The sequence below is a fragment of the Meriones unguiculatus genome, chromosome 7 (assembly GCF_030254825.1).
Source record: "Meriones unguiculatus strain TT.TT164.6M chromosome 7, Bangor_MerUng_6.1, whole genome shotgun sequence".
Taxonomy (NCBI): domain Eukaryota; kingdom Metazoa; phylum Chordata; class Mammalia; order Rodentia; family Muridae; genus Meriones; species Meriones unguiculatus.
The window spans coordinates 115399536-115418798 of record NC_083355.1 but is presented as its reverse complement, the minus strand read 5'-3'; the positions used below and the strand labels follow the sequence as shown (position 1 = coordinate 115418798).

Sequence of the window (19263 nt, the reverse complement as noted above, 5' to 3'; positions counted from 1 at the left end):
TAGCAGAACTGTGTTCAAAAAGATCTCTTTGGGCGCACTAAAATGCTAAACAATGGCATGAAAGTCTGAGGGCCTTTCCTATTGCAGTCAGGGAAAGAATTTCTGAAAAGGAAGTCAGATGACTGGAATACATCCAACATGCATCCACAGGCCTGTCTTCACTAGTTCAGTTGTTTTATAGCAACACTGACAAACAGAAATACATGTTACTTTTATGAGGAGTTAGTGTGCCAACATAACTTAAAAAAAAAAGCCTCAAACCTCAAATTATTTGTGTTGCTTACAAAAATATGTTCGTGTGCTATCACTGCAACTAATAAAATAAAAACCAAAAATTCAAGCAAGTATGCTAACACTCATCACCCTAATGGTGTCAAAGGAAGCGTTCTTGATCTACAGAACCTGCCTAAGCTGGCAGGAAGGACAATCCGTTAATAGTGTGCTGTTGCCAGAGGAGAGCTGCCTTGTGAGCTAGGAGTGGTGTTGGGGGTTGGGAAATGGGAGCTGGGAGGCAAACCTGAGGGAGAGACTGCCACCTGCTGGACAGCATCTTCAAACCTCTGCCAGCGCAGCCCTGCACCAGGCAGGGCACTGCAGAACAAGCCACCTTTGTAGTCCAGGCACCAGATAAACTTTTCCGAGACCGCCAAGCTGAGGATGCCGTAGCCAGGACCGGAGTAGCCCATCCAGCTCTCTGCAAACTAACAAGGACAGAGGCCAGTGAGTTCTGTGGCAGTGGACACTACTGCCTTCATCATACTGTTACAACAAGAAAAGTGGGCAGAACGTTAAGTAAAAGGATCTTTGAGGAAGCCTTGCCTAGCCCTGCTCTCCTTGAATCCAGGCTCAGGAACACTCGGGAACAGGGCCTGTGGTCCTCGTGAAAAACTCCGTAACATCCCTTGACAGCACTTTTTATGGCACAGCACCCTTCCCAAGGAATACCTGAAGGTGTCATTGTCATCTATCCAGTCCACACTAAAGAACCATACAACTGGGTTACTCTGTCCCCAAAAAACTTCTGCAAAAGAAAACCTAACATCGTAAGCTTATGATTTTACTTTGGGCTACGCTTATAGCTATCCTGGTACATGTGTTCCACACAGGAAACAGGCTGTGCATGCTGGTAAAGCACGACATCACATCAAGAGATCTGGCTTTATTCTGTACACACCATACTTTATACAAGAAGGTATGTTCAACAGCACACATACATAAGTCAACTTTCTGCACTTATTTATGACAGATGCGCTATGGGAGCAGCACTACCACTGTCTGCATTGCAGTTTTTCAAACACTGTTCTAACCTTTGGACACTTGGCCTGTTATATGGGAACGGCTGGGGGAAGTGTGGAATTTTGTATACTATGGCTTTGTTGCTGTACTTTTTCATTTGTATTACATTTATTTAGTATAATTGTGTGTATGAACAAACGACTGTGCAGAGTCAGAAGACAACTGGTCCATATGGGTCCTAGAGATGAAACTCAGGTCATCAGGCTTGGCATCTTTACCCATGTACCTATCATGCTGGTCCCATGATGCTAGGACTTGTTTATAAGTCAAAGCTAAATAAAGGTCACATACTTTAAACCTTTAGTTATACAGATACCTGATATGGAAGCTAGCGTATGAAGGGGTACGATTTCTACCTCTTCTTCACCTGGCTCTGCTCACCATAGCAAACTTTTTTCTTGTAGCCCTTGCCCTCAAAAACAAAACAATAACCAACACCTCTCAGCTTTTCTGCTCTTTGGAGCAAGAGCAGGTGTGGCAAAGCTTGCAGGGCAACTTCAGAAACCCAGGATCACTGTCCACAGGCGAGTGTTTTCCTAAGCTACAGTCCTAACATGCACCGATGGCTGTGCTCTGCCAGATAACACTCTATGTCAGGTGGTCACCCCACCGTGGCCTCTCACAGACTGGTATCCACGGCCAGCTGCTCATCCCTGAGCTCCCCAGCATGAACACGTGCACTGTCACACTGTCAGTTAAGCGCACTCAGGAAGCAGCACACTGAAAAGTTGAGTGCAGGATGCTCAACAGGCAGTCCAACTTCTGGCACGCTCACTTCTGAGACAATACAAAGACTGGCAGAGAGCCCTGGGCCACTCTGATCTCACAGTGTGACCTGCCGCAGACACCACTTTATTCTTCTTAGCCTCAACCTCCTCCTCCATAAAACAGGGACAACTGCAAGTGTCCTAGTTTGTTTTGTTTTTAAAGAAATGACTTAAATGTGTGAAGTGCTCAGCACAGACTTGTCACGGTGAGAATTGATAAAGCCACGTGCTCTGAGCACTGCAGACGGAGCAGTGGCCTCACATCAGTTACTAGGATGCGGTGGTGCACGGTTAGCTTTGAAGCCAAACATCTACTAAGGCTTACTTGGTAAAAATAAATAAATAAATGAATAAATAAATAAATGCTTAAAAATCATTTTCAGGGCTGGCGTGGTGGCAGGAGACCTTAATCCCCACACTCAGGGGGCTGAGGCAGGTGCATCTCTGAGTTCAAGGCCAGCCTGGTCTACAGAATGGGTTAGAAACCCTGTTTTTAAAAAAAAAACAAAAAAAACAAAAAAAATATTTTTAATGTAAAACTCCAGAGAACAATAAGTCACACTGGCTGAGAGAATCTATAGCAGATTGGGGGCCTCATTCCACAAGGTGTGTCCTGGGGAACTGTGTGGGTGCTGAGGAAACAGCATTTCTGGAAAAGCTGCTAATTTATATTGATGTTCCTACGAGTCAATGGACTGACTGTGGAGAAGGGCAGAACTACCCACCTCATATGTGCTCAGAGCAAACAGTCCTCTGCCCAGTGGTGTTCCACTGGCCCCAGACTACCTTAAGTACCTGTACTGGTTTGGCCTTGCAAGACACCACTTTTGTTAGGAGGAAGTTATCTGAGCAGGGTCAGAAGTACTATAGTTCAAATTATTCAGGGTCCCTGAAATAGAAATTCTCCAAACCCAGATTTCCAAGCTGCAGACTGTGCAGGAGAATGACTTCCATAAGATGGAAAATAATTGTGTCAGCCATGGATGCTCCTTAAAGGAAAAGAAGCAGCACCTGCAGCAGCCACAGCCGCCACCTTAGGCATGTTCGCACAGACCTGATCTGTCTTGAGCAGTGTGGTATCATCAGCACCTGGTTGGCTCAGGTCCTGCAGAGAGCGACCAGCTCCAAGCTCTGTCACACTTGTCTCTGAGGATGAAGATGGGAGCCCATGGGCATAAATGTCTTCCTCATCACTGGATGTCACTACGTGATCCTGGAAAGATTGGTCCACCCAACGCTCATGCATGCTGGCTACCAAGGCAGAGGCAAGTGTCACCTGTCCTTCCACACTTCCCATGTCACATTCAGAAGTGGCTGTTTCTTTCTGAGCTGTGTCACTATTAGTGACTACATGCCAAGGATTAGAGCTCTGGTGGTTCCGGACCTCCACGTGGGTCAGGATGTCTGGTTCTGGGCTGGCCTCCTCAGTGCTAACTTCATAAACTCCAATCCCAGGCAGCCACTGCTCAGCTCCTGGTGGCCAGCTGAGGCTGGAAGGTACTGTGAGTGAGCCCAGAAGAGGGGCTTCAGAAAAAGTGCTCTGGGAGTCATGGAACCCCACGGTGTCCACTTCCTGTGCTTCAGCAGAGCTGTCCTGTTCTCGCAGGCGTAGCTGTGGATGCACTGCTGCTTCAGCAGCAGGACCAGGCTCCTCCTCAAGTCCTGAGATGATGTCCCCACCTCCCACGCCCTCCTCTTGCTTTGAGGGTGAATTCAACACTCCGCTGAGACGGTCCATGTTCTGTGTGTGGTCACGCTGGCACGTTGCCTCCCTAGTGTTGTTTTCTTCACCCACTGGGTCAGGGGCAGACTCAGGCACCTCCAGGACACTAAACCTTTCAGGGCCACTGGCTTCCTGCATGATCCCATTCAGCTCACCACCGGGGTTGCTCTCCTGGTCTGGAGACTCTGTGCTCAACTGATCCACACTACTGCCCAGAACACTTGAGGTCATGGACAAAAGGTCTGTGTTCAAGGACTGGGGGCTGTCACCGGGGAACTCGGAGCAGGGAGTTGACTCGAGGGAACTGTGGCAGGTGCTCTTGCTTCCACCTTCTAATTTAAAATGAGAACATTCAAAATAAGGTACAACTACATAAATAACCAGTATACTGAAAAAGGCATTTGGCTCAAGAAAAAAAAAAAAAAATTAAATGAAGGATATTTAGTTGGGTATAAATTAAATCTTTATAGTCCGAGAATCTGGGAGGTAAAGACAGGAAGCTCATGAGTTTGGGGCCAGTCTGAACTACATAACAAGCTGCTCCAGGCTAGCCTCAGCCATTTCGTGAGACTCTGCTCTCAAACCCCATGAAAAGAGGAAAAGAAGTAGAAATGACCTTAACGTCCAGAAGCCTCATTTGAGAAATGCTACGAAAGTGGAATAGGAATTAAGTACCATGTATTACAGGCCAATTTTTAAACATTGTCAAGATGGATAAGAGTTCAATTTTTTCTTTAATGCTGTAGCAACCTTTAGCTACAAGGGTTCAATAAGCACCAAGGAGTAAAAGCGTTTAAGAAGTTCTATGTGGCTCAGCATGGTGGCACACACCTTTAATCCCAGCACTTGGGAGTCAGAGGCAGGAAGATTCTTGTGAATTTAAAGCCAGCCTGGCCTATACAGTAAGTTCTGGGACTACATAGAAACCTGCCTCAAAACAAAAAAAAATTCTATGTTAAATCCCATATCTGGTAACATGTCAACACAAAATGTAAGATGTCCAACAAATACAGCAGCATAAATCCTGGTTTCAATGATGGTCTCACATGTTTGTAAGGTCTCTGGTCTAGTGAGTGGTATACACGGATAATCCAACATCGTATATTAAATATTATCTTAAATATTAAAAAGAGCAAGATCCAGACCCTTCACTCAAGGCCTGAGCACATGGATAAATGCCCTCCAGGGATGCTCGTGTGTGTTATACACTGCTAATGTGTGGGGAGGAGTGCATTCAGTGTGTGAAGTTCTCTGTTCTGCCATGAGCTGCAAGCATCTCTTTGGTGAGAAGCATCACTGCTTCCCAGTGGAGATGCACACCCCCAAAGGTTCTAGCCAGGCTACCCTCATGCTGCATGGGTCAGTGTACACTTGCCCATGGACAGTACCTGTCTTTCTCTTCCTCCTCCTCTTCTTCACTTTGATGGGTTTCACTATAAGTTCCTGGTCAAAGTCTTCAGAGCTGATGACACTGAATCTCTGCGAGTATGGCTGGCCACCCTGGCCCGGCTCAGAGGCAGCCTGAAGTCCAGGCAACAGCAGCCCAGAGCCACTGTCTGTGGAGGTGAGTGAGCTGCTCCTGCTCCGCTGCTCACTGGCTACGGAGCTAGCCACAGAAGAGCCTCGAAGCCTTGTCTCACAAACAGTGGCCCCCGGTGCTTTCTCTGGATGCTGTGCACGGACCTGCTCCGAACATCTTGTAGTCTCTGGACCGTCTCTCACTAGAAAGAAGAGTTTGGTTTGCTGCTGCCTCTTTGAGCACTCACTTTGCCAGCCTGAACGCCAGCAGCCACAGAGCAACCAACCCCATCCTGATAAAAATTGAGCAATTCCAAATTCTCCAAAACCAGAGAAACTCAAAGGATCACGGAGAAGATTCCAGGGGCATTCTGTGTTCCTGGATGCTCATATATTAAAATCAATACAATAACTCATTGCAGTTGTCTTTTGCAACCACTGGAATACCACTAAATATAAAGCACTACTCATCTCAATTTTATAAATTCTTTATAAAATTTTCTCTATCAACAAGGGTATAGTTAAATTCCTTATTTATACTATGGCTTCAGTATAACTCAATATTATCTGAGAGGTATTTAAAAAAGATATGTCTTCTAACTCAACTCCTTGAAATCTAAGGAAGTGAATTTCCCACTAGAATGGGTTCACAGCAGAGCAGGACAGAAGGAGGTCAGGGTCAACGTAAGCAAAGAACAGGGCGAAGGCCTAGTAAAGGACAGGGGTCCCTGGGATACGGAGCCAGGAAGTGTCCCACTGCAGTGGACCCTAGCCTTTCAACACAGCACCGAGGTCTCCAGGGCTAGGCCCTCCAGCCTCAACACCGCAGCACGAAGCTGCTGTGTGTTCCGGGCAGTGCAGCCATCCTTTCACTGCTGAGCATTCTACTAGGAGCCTTGCACTGTACATGGTGCCAGGTAACAGCCATCAAAGACACACGGACTCTTATCCTTGAGGCACATACATTCTCCCGAGGGCTGTTCACTGGGGCCGACTGTGGGTGCCTGAGTGTATGCTCAGGAGGAGAGAGACTGAACTCTGCTCTCGAGTGACTTGCCAAAGGTCACACAAAGTAATGGGAGTGCCAGGCTAGGGCTATACTGTGTTATGGGGAACTCTAGCAACATGTGGCTTCTGAAATTCAACTTAATGAAAATTAAGCAAAACTTAAAATTCACCACAGATGGCTGGTAATGCCCTGTCAGACAGTGCACGTCTGAAACAGTCACCCCTGCAGATAAAGTTCTGACAGCAGTGACCCAGTCAATGCTCTTCCTGTGAGCCACACTGTACCTTCTTATCCTGTTTTGGGGGTCTCCAGCTCATAAATATTATGCACTGCTTAAAGACTCCTGGCTTTAGAATATTCACCCAACCTGCCTTCTGTTGTTTGAGAAGATAAGCAACAATGAGAAGGAGAAGGTGGCATGCTGTCGTCACCCCAAAAGCAAGCTCAACAGCCAGCTCCAGTGACATAAAGCTGCATGAAAACAGTTAAGATTCTTTGCTCATTAGTAGTTACAGAGTACAAATTGAGCATGTGCAAGGCCTGGAGTTTGAGCCCCAGGACTGCAAATAAAACAAACAATAGCCTGGCCTTGTAGCACTGGCTTAAAACACAGTTATCATAAGCAGGAAAAACGCACTACAGAGCACAGGCCTCACTACATACACAACACTTAGCAGTGGATACAAACCTATGGATGCGAGTCCTTCAGGCCTGCTTGAAATCCTTATAATGTTCCTGTCTCCCTTCAGAAAAAATATTTCGTTTTCGGTGCAGGAAACAGACACAATATCACCCAGTCCTTCCAAACCAGCAACTGTGGCCTGTCAAAACAAACAAGCATGAAGCCAGGTAATAAAAGCAAAAACATAACCAAGCAGGAGGTGTGATAACCCAAATGATCCTGGAAAACTCTCAGAAGTAATTCAACCCACAGTTGGGTAGTGTTTGATATTCGGAACCTAGAATCACGTAACTCAGCAGTGAGGTCCATGGTGGTTGGTGCACTTTCTCCCATCTCTCAGCCACTCTCTTCCTGACCTGCTAGCTCTCTCCTTACTAGGACAGGAAGCTTGCCCTGTTAGGGCAGGAGCTCAAGCCATCCTCAACTGCTTGTCATCCTGCCTGTGCTGTGCCTCAAGGAAATGGAGTGTGCCAGGCCGGCATCCAGCCCCGTTCCTCAAAGCTTACACATGTGGCACAGGCTTTTCTCTCTGCTGGGCTCCCTTTGCTGTCCCTGTTCCCGGGGCAGGCTCTGTCTCAGGAAGTGAAGTTTGAGCGTGGTAATTCTGAGCTGTCATTTTGAGCAATACCAGGATTCCCAGTAGTTAACAGAATGTGCTACAAACCTCTGTGTCACGTGTCTCTCCTAGACCGGCTAGGAAGGACACACCACCCCAACAAGTGCCCCTACTGTGTCCTTTCCTATGGGAGACTAGGAGCCTTGCAGCCCAAGACTTTTGAATTTAAAGAAGGGAGGGAAATGGTCCCTGGCTAAAAGCAGTTGGTAACGGATAGGATTATCCCGAGTCCACAAAATAAACTAAAATAGTTCTTGCTTTTCAGCTGACATGGTGCACAAGAGATTAGTTCACGCAGAAGACACTGAGTGTAGGTTCTCTGCTAACTTTCAGGTAGTCCTGACAGAAAGCTGAAAACACAGTATTAGGTTCCAAAAGCTGCCAATCATCGTGCTTCACAGAGGCACAGTCAGTATCTGCTCACAGACCCACTGTCCCCATTGCCCTGAAGGGAAGTGCTCAGGTGAAAAGGGCTGATGCACAATTACCACATGTCTTAAGGCAGATATTTAACAAGTTCAAGAGGAGAAAAACTAAGTCATCCATAATGGGAGAAACCAAATCAACAAATGCAGAGCTAGAAGGTGACTCCAGTGCTCCCAGATAGAAGAACCAAGCTCAGACAGACCAAAGGCTTGCAGGGCCAAGTTATCTCTACACCAAAAGTGTCACCAAGCATGGCTGGTAACTAGGGAGGCATCTGTAGGAGCAGACGAGCTTGATTCTCTGTGGACACTCTCTCTAGAGACGCTATGCCATAGGCCCACAGAGCTATGTGGAAGAGAGAGCCTGGCCCGAATTCTGGAGGTGAAGAGTAGGGAGTGCATCAGCCCAGAAGCTCTGGTCTTAGGACAAGAAATAATAGAAACCAAACAGCTTAGTTTAAAGTCCACTTCTAGGAGTGATCTGTTATGCTAATTTAGGCAGAAATTGTTCTCTACCAAGATTTAATGATGTTGGAAAGTTGCCAAAATATGCCAATGAAGTTTCTAAAAAGAAAGTGGAAGAAAGGGCAAAACAACATGGCTGTCTTTGGGTAAGGAACTGACAGACAGACAGGGGAAGAGCACACTGGAGGGGAACCCACTCCAGGCTGGCACACCGAGGCCTGGGAGACAGTCTTCAGGGTCCCTGCTTCTGTCACATCTGAGTCTCCACTGGATGGGATTATAGTAATTTGGTAGTCAGAAAACATATGCTCTATAAAGACCCAGTGGCACAGTGGCATACCAGGGACTTGGCAGGCAGAGGCAAGGCAAGGCAAGGCAATCAAAAGTTCTAGGCCTAACTGGCTAAAGAAAGAGCTCATGATCAGTGTGGGCAGCTTAGTGAGTTCCTGTCCCAAAAGAAAAAGTAAAGAACAAACACAAAAACAGAGTTGATGTGCCTCAGTAGCAGAGCATTTGCTCAGCACTCACAAGTGAAATGCTGACTAAAACAGAACACAAACTAGAAGCCAGAGGTGTAGCTCAGCAGAACATGTGCTTAACATGCACAAACACCAGGAAACCAATCAAAGAAATATTATTTGTATGCATACCTACATACATGAATGCATACATGGAATGGAAAGAAAGGAAGGGAAGGGTGGGCTAGTGAGAGGCTTGGCAGGCAAAGGTAAAGGTACTTACCATCAAACCAGATAGCTGAGTTCAATTTCTGGGACCCAAGGTGGAAGGAGAGAAACAACTCCCACAAGTTGTCCTCTGACCTCCACACAGGTGCCAGGACATGCAGGTGTGATCACAAGTAGGCACATGTGAGCTGGCACGCTCACACTCACGCGTGCACGCACAAACACACACAAACACACATATAAATGTAATTTTGAAAAATATGACTCAAAAAGATTATAATGAACAGGTTTAATTGGAGCTTAAAAAAAAAAAAAAACAACCCAAAACATCTAATTTCTTGGCAGAGTAAGATTATGAATATCAAAAAGCAAATTATTTTTAAATTTACAAAATTTACCAAACTCCACCTGATTTCCTTGGTTGTCGCAAAGGAAAAGAGCAAGCACCTGAGTTAATGCTGCTCCCTTCATCTCTCCAGGAGCACAGTGGGTGAACACCTGCAGACTTGCTCCCTCCCCCTGCCCCGTGACCCCCGGAGACAGGCGCAGGTCTCCCACACACCTGGTTGACGGTGTCCAGAAGATAGATGCTGTACTCATTCCAGCTCAGCACCCAGCCTTCTCGGAAGAAGCATGAAACGAGCCCCAGGTGTTTCTCAGGAGAGCTGCAGCATCCCCCGTCAGAGGGCTCCAGACGAGGGTAGAGCTCAAAAGGTGGGACTCCTCCAGCGAAGACATCCTTGAGGATAAATGTGGCCTGAACAGTCCCATGGACATCAGCCTTCCACAGCCGGAGCCCAGGCCGGGCTGCATACAGGGTTAGATCACTTTGCTTACACAGTCCTGGTATAAAACAAGCACCAAATTTCCCAGTACTAAAATCGGAAGAAAAAAATGAAAGGAAGAAAGGAAAAAAAAATACAGGAATGGACTGACTTGAAGTGATTTAGCTGTCAATTCCTTACATCAACTCTAAGAATCTACTGACTGACACAGCCAATGCTTCTCTTGTCCTTTCTACTGTTTGCTGGTCACTAAGTCCCTCTGGCACACTTGTACCACACAGGCCCCACCATGCCTTCACAAGGACACACCACCTGGGGCACACATCCTGGTTCTGAGGATCATCAGTGGTACCCGCCACAGCTTGCTTGTGTCCCACCAATACTTCATGTTCACTCTCGCCTTAATCCTTATAGTAACTCCACGAGGCAGCTCTTACAATCTATTACAGAACAAACAGTGACAAACCCAGGGCTGCCCCTGCTATCCCTGCTCTGGCTATGATCACTGCCTAGCTTCTTGAATGAAAAGCTTTACATCTAGAGTAGTTCATCTGTATCTCTTCCAGAAGTTCTCCAAACCCATCAAGGGTACCAGTTTCCCTTCTTGTCCTCAAGCTTTATCTTATTTTCTTATAAAGCTATGAAATACCAACACACAGAGAAGAGCACGTGTGGGAGCTGGAGAGACGGCCCAGTGTTTAAGATCACTGTTACTGTTGTATACAACCCAGGTTTGGTTCCCGACACCCACATGGTAGCTCACAACAGTCTGTAACTCGTGCTCTAGGAAATCTGATAGCCATTTCTGACCTCTTTTGGTACCAAGCACTCATGTGCTGCAGTATATGCATACAAAAACAACAACAACAACAACAAAACAACAAAACAAAAAACAAAAAAAACCCCACAACATTTATATACATAAAATAAATAAATCTTAATATATATATATATATATGTATATATATATATATATATGGTTCCTGTTAAGAGCATTTGTTGCACTTGCAGAGCATCTGGATTTGGTTATTGATAACCCTGTGTTGTTCACAACCACCATAACTCCAAGTCCAGGAAATCCAAATGCCCTCTCCTGCCATCCATGGGCACCAAGCACACACATGGTACACAAACAAATATGCAAGCAAAATACACATCAAATAAAATAAATCTAGCCAGTCATGGTGCTGCACACCTTTAATCCCAGAACTTGGGAGGCAGATCTCTAAGTTCAAGGCCAGGCTAGTCTACAAAACAAGTTCTAGGACTGCCAGGACTATATAGAGAAACCCTGTTTCAAAAATTTTTAAATAAATAATTAAAATAAACAAATCTAACAATTTTTCCCCCAAAAGGGTATGTGCAATAAATGTCAGAAAGCCTAATACTGTGGTTCTCAAACTTCCTAACACTGTGGCCCTTGGATACAGCTCATGTTGTGCTGACCCCAACCATAAAATTATTTTTGTTGCTACTTCATAACTTTAATTTTGCTGTTACGAATCATTTTCAGACGGTCTTAGGTGACCCCTGTGAAAGGGTCATTCATCTCCAAAAGGGTCCCGAGCCACAGCTGAGAACGACTGGCCTAATGGACTGTGCACCATGGACCCATCCTTTGCCTTCAGACCAAGTCAGTAGCTAGACCATGCATGCACTCTGCTCCCAATGACTCTTCCTGGACAAAACTCAGACCAATGAACTGAATTTTATGTATATAATTCTCATTTTTATTGATATTTCAATCACATATCTATTTTCCCCAACTAATTTAGCACTTTCATTTTAATAAATGATGCCATTTGTATAATTCTACACCTTTTTAATTGAGGGATTTAAAAAAAATTCTTAATTATGTGCTTTTGGGTGTGAGCATGTGAGACCAAGTGCCAGCACAGGCCAGAAGAGGGCATAGGATCCCCTGGAACTGGGGCTGGAGGTGGGGTCCTGAGCCACCCAGTGTGGACGATGAGAAAGGAAGTGTCTTAACTTCTGAGGTGCCTCTCCAGCTCTACACACACATATGCACGTAGCACACACACACTGTTTGATAATTTTAAGTAATTTGTCTTTTATACTTAACCAATGTTTTAAGATGTATCTTTCATTTAAAAAAAAAAAGAATCTATAGTACTTATTTATTTTCACAACTTACTCAATTTTTAACATTATCCCCCCCCTTTTTGAGCCAGGATCTCATTATATAGCCCAAGGTGGCCTCAAAATTCTACTCTATCTCTCTTAGATTCTACAGCCATGGTACCCAGCTTTAACTTTTTATTTGTTTGTTTGTTTGTTTATTTTTGAGGCAGGGTTTCTCTGTGTAGCCCTGGCTGTCCTGGAACTCACTCTGTAGACCAGTTTGGCCTCAAACTCACTCAGAGCCATCTGCTTCTGCCTCCAGAGTGCTGGAATTAAAGGCATGGCACCACCAACAACCTGGCTTACACCCGGATTTATAGCATTTAAAAAAAAATACATCTATATTGCTACAAAATGTTTCCTTGGGATACTGAAATGCATTTGGGGAAAGTTCACATAGCTTTAGATCCAATGTTTACCCTTAGTTTTCGTGGTACTAGGTATTGAATCCAGAACAGGGCCTTGAACATGGTAGGCAAGCACTCTACTGCTCAGCTACACATGCAGGTTTGTGGGGTTTTTCTGCTTGTTTATTTGTTTTAGAAATAATATATTCAGGAGCTGGAGAGACGTTTCGGTGGATAAGAGCACTTATTGGTCTTACAGTGGATCTGAGTTCGATACCTAGCACCTACATCAATGCAATTTACAACCTATAACCAGTAGAACAACACTCTCTTTTATCCTCCTCAGACATCTGTACTTACATTGACAGTCACACACACTTAATTAAAAGTAACTGAACATTTTTCTTCTCTTTCTTTCTCTCCCTAGACAAAGTTTCTCTGTATATCCTTGGCTGGCCTAGGGCTCACAGAGATCCATCTGCTTTTTCCTTCTGAGTGCCAGGATTAAAGGTGTACTACACCTAGCTCTAAATTAAATCTTAAAAACAAATAATTTATTCATTCTTCTTACTGGAGTGCTCCTGTCATGAAGCCAAGGCTAGCTTTGAAGGCTAGCTTAGTCTATGATGACTGATAAATAGCCCAGGATGACACTGAACTTATGATCTTCCTGACCCCTACCTCCTAAGAGCTGGGATTACAGGTGTACCACTGAGTCCTACCAGTCTGGTATTTGAATTATAATTTTGTGTGGTAAAGAACTAAAAATGGAACCCAAGCCTCACACTTGCTGGGTAAATCCTTGACCTGTGCTACACCCCAGCCTTTTTCTTAAACTACTTTCTGTTTATTGGTTGGTTTTCTGAGACAGGGTCTCACTCTGTGACCCTGGACGGCCCGTAACTCACTGTGTAGACCAGGCCTGCCTCTGCTGGAATTAAAGACACATGCCACCATGCCTGGCCTTCTTAAACTATTTTGAATAATAGTGCCACGCGGTATGAGCATTTTTTGCACATTCTTCCTAGCATACAAGCTTGTCAACGTTATTTTGTAGAACTGTTGGTTTGCTGCATTCAAGTTTATAGCCAGTGCACTTACACCAGCCTATCCACCCACCTCCTGCCCCAGCCGCTGTTCCACAGACTGAATTCTCAGAGGTTCTCACTGTTTTACATCTTTGCCAATGCTCAGATTTCTACCAGTTCAAACTGAAGAGTTTTAGGTGAGCTCCAAGCCTTGCTGAATCTTGGCACGGGCTTGAATACGCTTGAGATTTCCACATGCTAATCTGCAGAAAGCTTAACTTTCATACCTAAGGACAAGTGGAGACTGAACGAGAAAGCGACATAAAGCTCAAAACCAAGCCTGTGACACTCAGTCTCCTGCCTGGGGAGCAGCCTTGTCCCATCCACTTACAGTCTATCTTCTCACCCCTTCTCACCCCTACAGTGATAGTTATCTGGGGGTGGGAAGCTCCTTTGCATGTAGGTATCCCACTAGATTCCACTGGCACCTTAGTAATTAAATCCCTCTGGACAGGATCCAGGGAGGATATCATATGTCAGATTCAGCTTTACAACAAAGATCGTTAGAGTAATCAACTGTTTTGGGCCCATAGACAGCTATGTAACAGGACTATGTCTGATTCTTGCCTTTAATGGGTTTGTTCTGGAGAGGTCCCTAAACAACAAAGCTCAAAGGAATTCTAGTTAGGCAACCCTGTGTCTCTTCCTCCTGCCTTTCCTGTCAAATAAGCTGTTTGGGGATCCAATTTTTAAGTTTGTTTTCTTTCTATTTATGGAACCTCTTAAGTCTCTTGTCACTTCTGTTTTGTTCACCACATTTAACCAGAGCATGTATTTTAACATGCACTCAGTGAACTGGGACCTATAAAACTGTATGGTACTGGAGGGTGTGAAGATGAAGATGGGGTCTTCACTAAGACTCAGCCTGCAGTACTGCAGGTATCTGTACAGCAGGAGAAACTAGCATCCTGAAGAGGGGTCCTAAGGAGAGCTGGTTTAGAGGGTATTTCTATGTTCAATGGGTTCTGTGAGGGGCTGACAAAAGTCATTTAGCTCAAAAGAACCAGCCCATGAAGCAGCCATTCCCAAACACCTGTTTAATGAAGCATGTGGACAGGCACTGCCTCATCCTTGTAATCACCACCTAAGGCAGCACATGACAGAATGATAAGCTTTCAGACACAAGTTAGAAACACTTGCATTTATCTTGCATTACTCTCTAAGGTTCTATAAATTCACTGTCCTCCTGAGAAAGAGGACACATAACTTTGTTTCTGGACCTGTTTCTGGCATGGAGTATACTTTTAGTAAAGGCTGCAGAAGACCCTACCACACTACACTCAGGACAGGCATAGAAAGTTTCTAAGCACAAGATAAGGAGGCCAGGCCTTACTGTACAATCCCAAAGTCTTCTAAAAGGCATTTCTAGTAAGACACCAAGAGATGAGCCAGGACTCGGCATCAAGCAGAAGGGGATACCCACAGAAATAAAGTCAGAACTCAGTTCTGCAGAACTAGAATGCATAATTCCAGATTTTCCAGGGACAACAAGAAGATCCCTGATATAAAGATGCCAGGCTACTGATGGCACTAAGAAGGTATTTGGAAGAGAACACAAGGGCCAAAGAGGGGGTAAATAAGAATCTTCTAATATGAACGAAGGCTGCCAGGCACAGAAGAGAATAAACCCAGTGTTGCTGCAGAACACAGGGCACGGGACAGACCACAAATGCACCAAAAGCTGGCTATGTGTGTCTGACCTCATTCTCCCCTCCCCTGACACTAGTCACCAGTGGCACTACCAGCCCCAGGAAGGCCCTCCCAATGCCTGTCAGTCTCCCTATTCTCCAGTCTGCCTCCAATCCTCTCAACATTCAGTAACTCACTGTCATCATGACCCAAACCTGTATGGGCAACAGTGTCCCTTTACTGAAAGGAGGACACAAGATAGGAGCCCTCTAACTCCCAACCTACTCAACAGCAGGTTCCCACTATCCACTCAGCTCCTGGCCCTCCTCAGCTAAGGTCTTCCAGTGTCCTGCCTCCTTCCCCTTCATCTCTATATAAAGTGGCTATGGAGGGCTACAAGTTCATTTTTTTTGCTGGAAGACAATAAAGTACAGGACATATATATACTTTTTGCCACATGGCTGGTTTGTGGTAAAATCCTCACCCTATTCTTTGATGTCCTTCCTCCAGCAGGTGATCAAAGGAGAAACTCTTTCAGCCCAGAACCTTCCCCTTCTTAGCTTCTCCTAATCAGCATGTAGTCCTCACACTGCAGGAACCCTTCTCTGATCCCAGCCTGAGGGAAAGGCTGTCTAAATTTCTATAGCAACTGTACTGTATTCCACTGCCATTGTCATGACTATCAGTAAGACTGGGTCTGCCTTTTGGTCTCCTTGATGAGAGAGGCTGACATCTGCCAAGCTACGCAGTCTCATCTGGCCACAAACTACCAGTGTGGAGCACATCCTGCGAGCCTTGTGAATACGCCTGAAGCTTACCTTTTCCTTGGTTGGGATCCAATCTGCTTGACAGCCTTTTCCTCTGTGTAAAAGAGCAGGCTTCTCTGCAAGGTCGACACGAGCAACACTTTCTGGCTGTAATCCAGCTGCACAATGGAGGATGGCTCTTCCAACACAAGGTGTGAGCTGCAGATACCCTGTGAGAGTCAGGTCAATGATGGGTCAGAACTGCCCAGCTTCCCTCACAGTGATTAAGTGGACTTCTAGGTGTATTGGATTCAAAAGTATTCTGTGGTGCCAGGCATGGTGGTGCAACCATAATCTCAGCACTGGGAAATGGAGGCAAGTAGATCAAGAGTTCAAGGTCACAATTGGCCATACAGTGAGTCTGAGGTCAGCCTGAGCTACATGAGACACTGCCTCAACAAAACAAAAACAAAACAACAATAACAAAAAGTACACTTTAATTTTTCAAGATTCACTGTTAACCTACTGCAATAATATTTGGAAATTTCCTTACTAACAAGAAAACAATAAATATTAACATTTATCTCATATTATACCAAGTTTGAAAAGAAACATCAAAAACCTATATATTTCTCTAATAATGTCTCAGTAAATAGTTCAAAGAAGAATCCATAAAAGCATGCCACGCCACATGCATTAAGTATCATATAACATATAGCAGAGTACGACTGTTTATGAAATCACTGTGATAATGATCTGTTCTCACATTCTCGCTACAAGGAGTCTGAAGCAACCCTGAAGGCATTATATCCTTTCCAGCAGGAAGGGTCACAGAAAACATGTTAGAGAGAAATGAAAAGGCTGGTGGGATGACTCTGTAGATCAAAGGGGCTTGCCACACAAGCCTGACAACCTGAGTTTGATCCCAGGAACCCATTATTGAAGTAGAGAACTGACTCCTGAAAGTTGTCCTCTGACTTTGGCAAGTGAGCTTGCATTCTCCACACTCCTCCTTACACATACACACACTACAAATAAAAAATTAAAATGTATTAAATGTATGATTAATAGAAAAAGCTATTTTATATTAATCAGAGAGATTTTAAACAGTGACATTCTAAAAACATTTTACTGTTAATACAAAACATATTCAAATTAAAAAAAAACATTTTAATCCAGGTATGGTAGTACAATTGTGAGTTTAAAGCCAGCCTGAGCTATTTATCAAGACCCAGTCTCAAAAAGCCCGTTTCTATGGTCACTCTTCTCCTGGTCCCAGCAGCAGCTGCTCACAGAGGTGAGAGGGAAGATGAGGAGCAGTAGCTGCAGTGGTAGTTCTGTCACTCACCTAGGAACAGTGCTGCAGAGCTGAGAATGGGGGCATGGGGCTCTAGTCCTCCCACCCAGGAGGCAGAGGTAGGCAGATGGTGACATGTGAAGCCAGCCTGGTCAACATACCATGTTCCAAGACAGCCAGGGCTGCATAGAGACTGTCTCAAAACAAAAAAACAAACAAAAAGAATAATGCAACATCACTTTCCCTTTGTATGTCTGAGAGGACAATAGTGAGAACCACTGATAAAATTCATATACACTAAACCCCATTTTTAGGTTTCTGACTTCAACTATGGTATCTCTGTAGTCATATAAGTACACCACATTCAAATACTGAGGACCTTCCCTTTATATGGAGTCAGTCAGATGTAACTTTCTAGTTTTTAACTAAGCTTATGCTAGGATTACATTATACGGTATTTCAGAAATATGAGTATCCCTCGGGTCTTTTTCTTGCAAATCTCATTAAACACTTGTGCCTTTTGAGAGAGATGGCTCAGTAGTTATGAGCATGGGCTACTCTTCAGAAGACTGATTTGGGCCCCAGGACCTACATCGTGGCTTACGCTATCTCTAACCTCAGTTCCAGTTCACTTCAAGGATCTGATGTCCTCTTCTGGCCTCCAACTGGGCACTGCACACAAGTGATGCACTGTCATACATGCAGGAAAAATACTCAAGAAATAAAAAGAAATATTTTAAAAGAAATAAATAGAATAACTTTTCAGGGTGTTTCTGTAAATATTTTCCCCCAAATGTTATTTCCCTTCCACTTCCTAAATAGTGAGGCCTAAATGGCCTTCTCTTGGTTTCTTCAGCAATCTGCTCACAGGGACAGGAGTGGATGACAAGGAGCAACGACTCCACAGTAGCATTAGGAAAGCAGACTCTAAGACCTTTGATAACCTTGACAAGAGATGTTCCCACAGAGCAGCAGATCTCAGTAGGTTCTACACATACCAGGGTCCCTAAGACTAAGACTCATAGCATATAGCAGGCCAAAACCATTTTCATAGAATACTAAGCTATTGTTAAATGTCCTTTTATCTTAATTTTTTTTCAATTTTATTTTATGTGTACAGGCATTTTGCTTGATGTATGTGATAACCAAAGAGGTCAGATGAGGGTGTCAGAACCCCTAGAATTGGAGTTACAATGGTTATGAACTGTCATGTGAGTGCTGGGAATTGAATATAGGTCTTTTGGAAAAGCAGCCTTTGAGCCACTGATAGACCAGCCTGCCTCCATCTTAGGTTTAAAAGCCATCTTACAGTAAAGACAAACCAGGCTCATTGATGCTTATGATTAAATCTCTTTTGTCTCTCAAGGATTGAGCTACTACACCCCACCTGTAAGCTTAACTACAAATGGTTCTATACTGGCAGGAAATGGCAACCTGTTTCAAAAAGTTATGATCATCTTACAACCCTATATTTATTTCAAATGGCTGTTATGACCACCTTTCATGCTGCTCCTGTAACCCCACCTGCCAAATCCCCCATTTGGAAATGCCCTACCCCTCAGCTATAATAACCCCATTTTGCCAATCTAATGCTGATCTTTAGAATTCTGCCTTTAGGGGGAGACAGCCCGTATACACAAATAAAAAGCTTGCTTTAATTAATGTGGCCATGATGATTTTGGCCAGTGGTCTTCCTCTTCAAATCTCTTGAGATTAGTACCATCTCTCCATCTGCATGCCCTTTCATTACTACTGTTGTTTCGCTAAACGGATGTGTCATACCTGACAAAATGTCTTCTAAATTCTTCTACTGAGAGCCCAGGTACTGGTGTGTACAGAGCCACTTAGAATCTCATCATGAACCATGACCATAGTACCAAACTCTACAAAAGTCACTGTCCCCCATCACACACTAACACTAAAAATAATATTAGTTCTGTTGGAGAACATCTTGATACAGAAAAATGGTAATTTCACCCCTGAAGAAGGGTGGTTTGCACCTGATGTGACCAAATAGGATATGTACACACAGACCTTCTGCA

General features: G+C 44.4%; 1 protein-coding gene across 6 annotated transcripts in view; it reads right to left on the bottom strand.

Annotated features, from left to right (window-relative positions):
* Tecpr2 (tectonin beta-propeller repeat containing 2) overlaps positions 1 to 19263 on the bottom strand; it is an 88379-nt gene that overhangs the window by 37685 nt on the left and 31431 nt on the right. For 5 of the 6 annotated variants that reach the window (XM_021645050.2, XM_021645051.2, XM_021645048.2 and 2 more), the window contains 6 exons: positions 15997 to 16154; positions 9750 to 10062; positions 7002 to 7134; positions 5175 to 5507; positions 3118 to 4118; positions 518 to 701 (listed from right to left, as the gene is read on the bottom strand). In XM_021645050.2, the coding sequence (XP_021500725.1) occupies positions 518 to 701; positions 3118 to 4118; positions 5175 to 5507; positions 7002 to 7134; positions 9750 to 10062; positions 15997 to 16154 (2122 nt within the window). The remainder of the gene's footprint in view (positions 1 to 517; positions 702 to 3117; positions 4119 to 5174; positions 5508 to 7001; positions 7135 to 9749; positions 10063 to 15996; positions 16155 to 19263) is intronic. The other variant, XM_060388201.1, reaches the window with a different exon arrangement.